At 48.9% G+C, this 11,191-nt stretch overlaps 1 protein-coding gene across 1 annotated transcript; it reads right to left on the reverse strand.

The window, feature by feature from the left end:
- Positions 1–2,650: 2,650 nt before the first annotated feature.
- Positions 2,651–3,941, reverse strand: PTF1A (pancreas associated transcription factor 1a). Its single transcript, XM_050939162.1, has 2 exons — positions 3,305–3,941; positions 2,651–2,853 (listed from the first exon to the last, which is right to left on the reverse strand). Exons 1-2 carry the CDS (start codon positions 3,939–3,941, stop codon positions 2,651–2,653), a joined length of 840 nt encoding a protein of 279 aa, XP_050795119.1.
- Positions 3,942–11,191: the final 7,250 nt, after the last annotated feature.

The following is an 11,191-nucleotide window of genomic DNA, read 5'->3' on the forward strand; positions in this document are numbered from 1 at the left end:
AGCTGTCAGTCTCTTTGAAGATTGCGTTTAAAGGGACTTGCCAAGTCAAGACAGGAGAGTGACAAGATAGAGACCCTGGTGTTTTACATGCGAAGCCCGGCTCTTCCGCTTGATCTGCATCATACTAAAGGATGTGTTGAAGCATTGAATCACAAAAAAAGTGGCACGCCAGAGAAAAGGTGCCACATAACAATGATGGTAGTGTTTTAATTGTGGAGTACCGCATTACCAAAGCCAATTGAAACGGAGGGGTCTATACAACAGAAGAAAACTGTACAACACTTCCATAACTTATAATTAAGCTGAAGTCCGACTAACATTTGACTTTCTAATGAGTGTAATGAGATTACATGCCTGATGGAAGCATTTGTGCAAAAGCGACTTTGTGTGTTTAATGAGGTCCTAATACAGGACAAAATCGAATTATAGTTTGACTCTTTTTCTCTCCCAAAGAGCACAGTTAAGTTCAATTACATTGGTGCAAACTTCTCTCTCCCGTTGCAGAATGAGACGAGAGGAGAGGTTTGCATTCTGAGACCAACACAAATTTTTGAGCTTTTAAAAAAAGAGAATAATTTAAAAAAACAAAAACAAAACCGAAGCCCCAGCTCTGCAGTGTTTGTATGGGTAAGTTGCTCCTCTAATTGCTATTGGAAGAGGTCCATGCCATCCGCGCTAACACAAGGGGAACTAAATGTGTCTAACTAGGTTAATGCAATTAGCAGGCATGCAACATATTGCTCCCAGTTTGTGAGCTCTAAAAAAAGAGTCCAGTATATGAGGAGTAATAATTATACCTTGGCTCGCCAGTGCCGTTCCCATCCGCCTGGGCATCTCGTTTGGCCAGGTCTGCTCGGGACTCCGCTTGCAAGGCTGGGGTGGGCATCTGGGGCTCTCCCGGGAGCAGTGACGTCGGTGGCTGAGCCTGAGGAGCCGCGGGTACCACGGGAAAATCAGCACCTGCAGCGTTGGCCAGCAGCAGCACCAGGCCCGCAGCCCACGCTCCCCCGCCCGACTCCTTACCCCGCCGCCCCCCGCTCCAGCCAGGTTCGAGCGTTGGCCCTGCATCTCCCCCCCAGCAACACATTAACACTTTCCTCGCCGGCCCCAGGCGCTCGCGGCTACTTTCCTCTGCCAGGTGGAGTGGCCAAGCGGCGAGCTCGCTGCATCCTCCGAGGCTCGTCCCAGTCCAGCTGGGGGCCAAGGGGCCGCTAGCAAAGGATCTCAGCTCCGGCGGCCCTTGCTCGGGCTTTGAAGTCAACGGGCGCTTTATCAGGATAAGGGCTGCAAGGTCCGGCCAGTTATTCCTAGCCACAGAGCAGCTCCTCGCTCAAATGACGCACCCACGGGGATGGGGCGGTTGTGCTATTTTCCTTCTTGGCATCAGGCTTTTCCTGGAAGACAGCCTGGTCCGCGGACAAAGCGCAGCCCCTTACAGTACTCCTGTCCTCATGAGTGCCCGAGCCCCCACCTGCACCACTTAGTCCCGGGTTATAGGGGCTGGGCGCGTGGTGTTATTCGTGTGCAGCCGAGTCCTTATGTGCTCTGGCCCTGGTGCCCTGTCCGCAGCACCATGTGCTCACCATTGTGCTCACATGGCTAGGAAATGCTGCTGGTGTGCAACACAGCTTGGCCAGGCTACCGCGGTAAAACAACGTGGCACCTGGTCCCTTGTCCTCTGCCTTCTTGGGGCTTTGTTTGTTAGAGGTGCCAAATTCGTTGTACTGAGCCCAACAGCGCTGGAGCTGTACTGAGCTAAGGGCAGCCTAACCAGGTTGGTTCCCAGAAGTTATCTATCTAACAGTCTGTCAGGTGCTCGTTGGTAGGCTAGTTCTAAGCACAATAAAGTGATTCGTGAGTACGTGTGAAGCTGGTGTTGGACTAGCAGCCTCGTTCTTGGTGGTGGAAACCACAACCAGCTCCGTGTCATTGTAAAGAATGGAAGTACTCGCTGAAATGGACAAAGCCATGACTTTAAAACACTTCAGGAGGGCACGGCTAAAGAGTGTGGTGTGAAAAGCCACTGATGTAAGATCAGCCCTCAAAAACGCTTCTCATGCTGAACGCTAGTCATCTCTAGTGCTGAGACCATGGTACGGATACAATATCATGCTGCCATTGTTTGAACCACGTAACCAGCCTGGAACTAATCCCTCTTTTTAGGAAATGCCCCTTTAAACACTACAGGTCTTATTTGGCATCTTCAGGGTAACTTGTCTGCGATGTAGCTGAAACTTCCAACTTTCTGTTCTTTGAGTTCAATGTTATATTGCCTCATAGTCTTAAGCATTGATGTCCCACAAAATAAACTGCCTTAAAAGGTTTAATCAGGGTTTATTATTAACAAACATAGAAATAGTCCACATGTGGTAATAAATTATTTTCATATTTTGGAAGTGTTTTCCGAACAGTTTATCAAAAGGTGCTGGTGGAATAAAACTATTGCATATTTTAAAATCAGGATAAATTATATAAATTACACATACAAATAGACAATACCACCTCATTAATTCTACTTGATAATAAATAGATAAATAAAAACATTGATTGCCATCAGATTTTGAGTTTTAAATTACGTTTAAAATATAGGTTTTTACATACAAATATACACCGGTGTCATGTTTGCATTTACAGTCAAAATATTCACGATTCATGATACAAAATCAAATGGAGGTTCGTTTTCTATGTTGTTTAGAGAAGATTTGTTGTTTAGTTTTCTGGGGTCTTCAGGGGTCCACACTTTAGCTGTTCTAATAATGTTTTGTTCCTTAAGTTGCTTCTCATCAGTCCATGACAGAGAGTGTCCAGCAAGAGGAGGCAGTCCGTAATCAGGGTCGCTTGGAGAAGGTGATCCTGGAAAAAGAGAGTAGTAGGAAAATAAATATTTTGCTATGTACTAGTGGGAACCAGTCCAGGAACCCCTTCTCTTTGCTCCTGGCCGTTTCAGTGATGCAGGTAACCCAGTTAAATGCATAAGCATTACCGTGTGCCATGCACGGACTAACAGCTTTCCTGGGTTTGAAAATACCAGGTTCTACCGGTCAGCCTAGCTGTGGATGGTCTCAACCCCTTCTCTATCCAAGCTGCAGTCTTGCGCTAGGAGAGAAGTCGTGGCAACAGGCAAGGTGCACATTCCTTCAGACAAACGGTTCAAAGGAGAACGCGCTGCGTGTGCGCCTCTGAGAGCATGTGCGAGCCTGTCTTTGTGTGTGTCTGGGGAGGTGTAAACCCAGCCCTGGTGTAACTCCAGGGTAGCCAACGGAGTTACGCCAGGGAGCGATTTGGACCTGGGCTGCTCACTTACTTGTGCCCCGGTGGCAGATGATGACTTTCTTGGGCTGGCTGGGGCTCTCGCTGCTGGCGCTCCGCAGGGGCAGGTCCGACTGCACCAGCTCGCTCAGGAAGTTGATGTAGCCAATGGCCAGGCGCAGGGTGTCCACCTTGGAGAGCCGCTTCTCGTAGGGCAGCGTGGGGATGTGGGACCTCAGCCCCTCGAAGGCGTCGTTGATGGACTGCATCCTCCGGCGCTCCCGCACGTTGGCCGCCTGCCTCAGCTGCTGCAGCTCGGCCTCGGAGCGCACCCGCCGGCGCCGCTTGGCGGAGCTCAGCGCCTTGAGCCTGCCCCCCGGGGACAGCAGCTCGGAGGCGGCCGCCCCGCAGCACTCGTAGGGGAAGCTGGGCGAGGAGGGGGAGGAGGAGGAAGAGAAGTTGGCCGCGGCGGCCGCCGCCTCGCAGCAATAGCCCCCCTCGCCCTGCCCCCCGTCCCGGTAATACTCCTGCAGCTGGTGGCTCAGGAAGTCCACGTCCTGCTCCAGGAACTCGTCCGCTTCCAGGGGGTCGCGGGAGGACTGGTCCGTGAAGAAATCCTCCTCGTCGAAGTAGGGGGGCGAGGAGAAGGAGTCCAGCCCCCCGGGGAAATGCTCCAGCAGCACCGTCTCCATGCTGCGCCCTGGCCCGGGCACGCTGGCGCGGCTGCAGCCCGCTGCTGCCCGGGGACCCAGCCGCGAGGAGCCTCCTGCTGCTCCTGAGCCCCTCGCCCCGGCTGCTCCCGGTGAGCCGCCGCCTCCTGCTGCTGCTGCCCCAGCTCCTGCTGCGGGCGCGGCCCGGCCCCGGCGCCTCTGCCGCTCTCTGGGGAGGCTGCTGGGGACTTGCTGGAGCTGAGGGCTGGCACGCGAGGATTCTTATAACTACATCCACAGGCGCGTGCCATTAACCAACAGCGCCAGCCAATCAGCGCGAGCCGCAGAGGGAGCGGCTCGGGCGCTGGGGATGGGGGGTGCACACACCTAGAAAGCTCCCGAGCTATGAGGGGAGAGGCGGGGCCTGGTCCAGGCGGCGGGGGGCGCTGCCCCATCTCTACCTGGCGCTGCTGTGGCACCTCCAGGTGTTCGCACTCGCCCCTGCTCAGGGCACATGCAGGCCGAGCTGGGGAGGAGGCGATGAAAAGCACTAGCAGCTCGGAGTGATTTTATCGGCGCCAGATCACCGGGACTGTGGGCAGGACTCCCTTGGTGGCCCTTTCCTTCCCTGTGCTATTTGCCTATAATGCAACACTCAGCAAAGGGAAAGGGAAACGGCGAGGCTGGTTTGTCGCCACGCTGTAGCCCCCCCACCCCCGTCTTAGAGCTGGTGGACCCTAAAATGGCTGTGATGAGCGCCACTGAGCATGATACAATTCCTCAGTCTCTGATCAGGAAGGGGATGATACCTGCACCAAGCCCAAAGCACGGTGCGTTCATCCTCTGCTCACACGGAGATGTCCGCGATTTACAGCCCCCTGGCCTGTCACAAAGCATTCTGCTGCTGTCATTCTTTAGGGGGCTCTCAGAAAATTAATGAAAGCAACGTATTTCCCTTTCTTCTGTTAGAGAATGTGACATTGTCATTCTAGATTTTGAACATCTGCTTCACTGGAGACTTTTGAACTACACAAGGTGCTGAACAGTAAATGGATGCCATCCCCTTCGTATCTTTATTTCTTTATCAAACACTTTTGAAATGGAGCATTAACTCACACAGATCACATTCGCAAAATCTCCAGAGGCGAAGTATGCCGTCCGAAGAGGTATATTTCATTCCTTGATACTTGGCGTCTTTGTCAAGTCACTTAAATATTTTTCCACCGTGTATTTAAGTAGCAATACAATGTGTGCAGAGAGTCTGAGAGTTGACGCCGTTTTAAGAGTTATTTTAAAAGCAGGCATATGGTTGATGGATTGCTCGAGTGTTATTTTATTATTTTATTGGCGTTTGAAATTAAGACGCTCTAACATCAAAATAAATTACATCAACTTCTTGCGTTTGGGTGCGTATCGATTTTAAACATATCGGATTTTACTTCCCTCCCCCTGCTCCTCTGACGAACGCACTCATTTTGCCGAGGTTCTGTTAATAATTCTCTAGCTGACTCTAACTGATTAAAGAGTTAAAAATTCTCACCGTGGTAAAATGGATTACACATCAGATTAGGGACAGATTATCTCTGTGATTAACACTGCAATATTTTGCTCAGCAGTCTGTTGAGGTTCACCGAAATTCACTTTCCAACGTATCACTGAGCATTTGCACAGATCAGAACAAAAATGGAAACATATCCTTCCTATATCAGCAAGCAAGACAGGAAAAGTAATAAATGACTGGACTTCAAAGCATTTAACAAAAATTTGATAACATTCGAGTAAAATGTGTCTCATGGTAGTGAACAAAGGCCTTTGTCAGAGCTATTTCTTGGGAAGTCCAAGTTTTGGACTAACCCCACCGACGTGTAAAAGAAAAGAATAAGGTCCAAGTTTTAGTTCGGTAGGTTTTATTCAGAAACATGAAGAGGAATGAAACAACCCCTGTGGGCAGCTGTAAAATAACCCTCATTTGTTATGCTGAGGGCCAGTCGGTGTGCTGGGGGAAGTCCAGCTCGAGGGAACTGGAAAGATTTGGGTCTATTTTTCGATCCACGTAAGAAAAGTCCCTTCAGAGGGATTCTTCTCACCAGATAAAGGCTGAAACTTGAAACTATCTGACAGTTTGCCCATAGATTTGTTTACATTCCTTATGAAATGTAAAAACATATAAAGCGTTACATTATATTAGAAACAGCCCCAATTAGCTTCACCCTAGTGGCTCTAGCATGTAGGAATTATGCACTTTCGAAGAATTGATATTCATACAATAGCAGTTAGAAGGGAGTTTCCTACTAGTAACAGTTCCTTCTACTGGCTCCTTGCGGGGAAGAGGAAGAAGCTCATGGACAGCAGGATTAAGACCATGATGAGCAAAGTATAACCCTTGTGCATGCTGGAAGGGCTGCCTCGGGCGAAAGGAAAAGCTGCAAGGCAAAGTGGGCGAGCAGCGTTAACAGGAGCACACCTTCTGCAGCACACTTGCATGTGACCTTGTCCTACAGAATATGATCTCGAATGAACCCCTTGGGGAGGCGACAGAGCCCTAAACCCAGCCTGGCCCATTAGGTCTAGAAAAACCTTCCGCCTTTGTAAAGAAGCGGCCCTAGTGAATGCAGCGGTACTGCTAGGATCCAAGAGCTAAAAGCAGCGGGATCTTCATCAATCAGCGGCAGCCCTCTGGTCAATCAGTTTCTCTGGCAGCCGCCCAGCCGCCCCAAGGGTCACGCAGTGATCAGCAGAGGCGTCTCTCCCCAGTCAGCCTCCAAAGAACAGCAGCGTCCCCCAGTTCTCATGACCCCGCTGGTCCCCCTGCTCGGAGCACCCGGGAGGGAGGCAGCCCGGCCGCCTGGTGGTCAGGCTTCCTGGCCTGATAAAGGGAACTTTGGGAGGGTGCTAGAAGCTGCAAGGGGTGAGTGGCAAAGAGGTGCCAAATCCCAGCCAGCATGACACTGCAGGGTTCCTCCTAATTCATTGAATTAAGTGTTATGTTGTGTTCAGAGAGCGCGAGGCACAGGGTGGGAAACGGTGAAAACCCAATGGGCAAAACTCCTCTTGACTTCAGTGGGGTCAGGCTTTCACCCTCCGCCTCTGCCAGGAGGAGGATAAAATAGACATTGCTCTGCTTTTCTGCCTTCGCAAAGTCCCCAATGCTAGCAATACCCGAGGTGCACAGACCTGCCGGCACAATTACTGCATGAGAGGTGATTGTACATCTCAGGGCTTGTCTACACTGGCAATTTACAGCAGCAACTTTCTCGCTCAGGGTTGTGAAAAAACACCCCCTGAGCGCCGCAAGTTTCAGCGCTGTACGAATTGCCGAGAGACATGATACTGGGGTAAAGAGAAGCTTCTGACTTTTTCACTACTGCACCTTGTTTTTCTGTCAAGTGTTTTTGCTTTGACAGCAGCAAGGTAGTGGGAAGAAATTCTAGTGGGTTTCATCTGCCCTAAATAAATACATTTATTAAATATTCTCAAACCATCTTTGCTGGCCGTTTCAAGATCACCAGGTGGATGCCGCTGTAGAAGACACAGAAGAAAAAATGTCACGATTAAGGAATACAAGAGGGTATAAGCTACAGTGATAGGCTCCTGCAAAGTGAATTCCGAGCAGTATCAAATGCAGGCCTAGTTCTTTGCTTGGAAAAGGGAAGTCTCTGTGCTGATTAGCTCACTATAATTAGTTACTGGTTCTATCAGTTGCATGAAAGGGAGATCGCTTTATAATCTTACCTTCATCCGGGTTTCTTTATACGTACTATTCAGTGATAGCTTGCCTTCCCATTTACAACTGCTGGCTACTAATCTTGGTAATGGAAAGACTCATGGCGGTGTAATTATTCATCAGAAACTGTGCCCTGTCATTCCAAGGTTCATCAGATAGAAAGCCAAAGGTTTAGTGCGATGTCCTTCGCTTGTGCAACTATGAAAGTTGTTTGAACTCCTGAAAAGTAAACATAATAAATTATTATAATCAGACTTGTACTTCGTGGCCTCACTCAGGAATAACGAAAATACAATGGCAGTGAACAAGTACCGGCTCATTGACAAGAAGAGCTCTGCTCATTGCTAGAATACGTTTCCCCTCCGTTATCTGTAAACCACTGTTTGCTTGGTTGGTGTTACAAACTTAGCTTTACAAGGTACATGAGTCGGAAGGGACAAATGCTGTTTGGGACCAGGATCAAGGAGACATACAAGTGATCTAGCGTCACCTTTGCTACCTCTAGGTGTTCGGGTCCTGAACTCACTGCAGTGTGGCCAGACCCAAGGTCAGTCCTTGTAGCAAGATCTAGCAGCAAGACCATGAACTGGGGGGCATCAAATGAAATTAATAGGCAGCAGGTTTAACACAAGCAAAAGAAAGTACTTCTTCACACAAAGCACAGTCAATCCATGGAACTTCTTGCCAGAGGACGTTGTGAAGGCCAAGACAATAACAGAGTTCAAAAAAAGAACTAGATATGTTCATGGAGGTTTGGTCCATCAATGGCTATTAGTCAAGATGGGCAGAGATGGTGTCCCTAGGCTCTGTTTGCCAGAAGCTGGGAATGGGTGACTGGGGATGGATCACTTGACGATTACCTGTTAATTCCCTCTGGGGTACCTGGCATTGGCCACTGTGGAAGACAGATACTGGGCTGGAGGGACCTTTGGTCTGACCCAGTATGGATGTTCTTATCACCTGAAAATCAGCAAGTCAGCCCAAATACAAAGACACTTCACCCAGAAACCTCTGCCACCAGCTCTCAGAATTGTCCTTTGAGACTTTGCCACTTAGAGGCAGCCTCCTCCTGGAATGCCTCTCTCTCCTTGGCTGGCAGGATTTTATAGGTGAGATATTTGCGCTACAGCTAAGCGCCAAGACTTCAGCCTGGGAGAGGTGAAAGGCTGAACTAGGAACCATGTTGTCTGGTCAGACTCATTCTGACCAATGGTTGAGAGACTCTGGGGGACTCAGAGTCTATGTGCCCTGTCCGGAGTCCTCTCGAATACCCTGTTTTAGGCTGGGCTTTGGAACACCATCGTGCTATGGCCTCGTGTTTTGTTAGCGCGTGGGCGTCTGTAGCATCTGATTGACGTTCTGACATTGCCCTGGCGCCCTGGCCCGGCAGCACGGAAATGCTCCGGCTATCGGTGCTCGGAGAGAGGCGCCAATACTTTGCCTGGCATTTTGGATTGGTTACATCAGTGGGTGAAAAGCCCTCACCTCATTCTTGTCTCTCCGTTAATCCTTCTGTGGTGGGAGCTGCAACACTCCTGCGGGTCCGGGTCTCGCCGTAGCCAACTAGCTGCGGAAACGTCCATGTATTCCTCGGAACTCGTGGTAAGGAGCTTCAGTGTGCAAGGCTGTTCTGCACGGGGGCGGTGAAAGAGGGGCTGGGACTCGGGAGCGTGGCCAAGTCTGACAGCGCTGGAAATGAGCCGTCGGGACTGGGAATAAGGAGGTGGGGACGCACAGGGGCACAGTGAGGGGCAGGGCTCACAGGATGCAGCAGTAAGTATGCAAAAAGTATGTCGGTCAGCGGGACAGCAGAAGGGATGCGGAGATGAGAGGGGGAAAGACTCTGCGGATCCTTCAGAAACTGAATGTTCCCCGGGACTTGGAAATACTGGAATTAGTAGAACCGGGGACATCAGCAGTACTAAGAGCAGTAGCAGTGATAAGGGTACTGGATGTGTTTAGGCTAATCCTGTCGGAGAACTCTCAATTTAAACCTGGCGCCTTGAATCTAAAATACTCCCCCATTAGATTATGACACCATAGCTCCTGTATATCAAAGATGATACAATGTGATTGCTTTATACGACTCCTGAGATTTTTTGGCATCAAATCACATCCCAGGAGTCTTTGAATCAAGTATGATTCCACGGACGCAATTATGATTTCACCGTACTTGTGTAACTGATGTCAGGCATTATGCTTTAGATAACTGGGGAAGGGCCTAATTCAATGATGTCTTTATAGGCAACGCATTCTGTCATTTTTCATTTACATTTGAAAATGAATAAAATTAACCTGTCCACCCTAAGATTTAACCAGCAATCTTCGACAGGTGGGCACACGCTAGCACACCTCTTAGATTGCTCCAGATATTATGCAAGTGTAGCTTTTTGAAGCAGTGAAAAAGCAACACTACAGCCTTAAACGTTGAAATTCCCCTGCTCAAGTTCTGTCTGTTGCAAACATGGCTGTTTCAATATTTGAATTAGTTGGGCATTTTATCTTATAATTTAGTGTCTTGTTCACTTGCAAACCACACACTCCCACTGATTGGAGAGGTAGCTGTGAGGAAGGACTGTAAACCAGGCAGTATGAACCACTGTGGGCAAGTCTCACACCCTCCACCTTCAGCAAAGTAAATATTCTGCTCTAAATCCAAAAATATTGTATATAAACTACATGCCCCTGAGAATCCAGGAACAAGTGGAGGTTTGATGCATTAGCCATATTAAGGGCCCAATTCTATTCCCTTTCAAGTCAACAGGTGATTTGAATGGGGAACAAAATCAGTTCCAAGTATTATTGCTCCATGGCTACAGTAATCCTGAAACAATGTCATCATGGAAATACAAGCATTTGTTGTGTTTAAATTAGGGGATACCCACTGTGGCCCAGCTTGGTGACAGGCTTGCAGCTTTGAGCACTGCATTAGTTGAGGGCCAAAGAACTATTCCAGCTTGTAGCCATTTCCATTCCTGGGGGCCTGCCAAGGCAGCACGGTTTGTGATCAGCAATTGCTGAAGAAATTATAATAGACAATGGGTGCAGGGCAGTGTATAGGTTTTGATTTTCAGCTTTCTGCAGCACAGCATGATTTCAAACATGCAACTACAAGTCCTCCTTATCCTATGGATAATGAATGACCTAAGGCAGCATTTCTCAACCTTCTCAGGTTGGCAACCCCTTAATCACAGTCAGAAAATGTTGTGACTCCTCCTTCATGTACTATAAAAATGAGAGTGAAAAATGTATCGGTGCTCACAATGAGAAACCTACATAACTTTGTGTGTTTTGAGAGGTTGGCAGAGAATACCTGACCATAAAGGGTAAGAGTGTGCTGGGAATGAGGAGGAGATTTTCTTTGCTTTAGATTGTAATAAAATGGTCAATGCCTACCAGCCCCTACATTGCAACCCCTACAAAGCCCCATTGCCTTTCCTGCAGGCCAGGACCCATCGTTGAGAAACATTGGCTGAATGGCAAGATCAACCATACTGTTTTAGAACCTGAGCCAACAGAAAGTCTCCTCTCAGCTATTGGCTCTGGAAGGGTTACACTGCACAAACTC

This window comes from Gopherus flavomarginatus, chromosome 2 (assembly GCF_025201925.1).
Source record: "Gopherus flavomarginatus isolate rGopFla2 chromosome 2, rGopFla2.mat.asm, whole genome shotgun sequence".
Lineage (NCBI taxonomy): Eukaryota > Metazoa > Chordata > Testudines > Testudinidae > Gopherus > Gopherus flavomarginatus.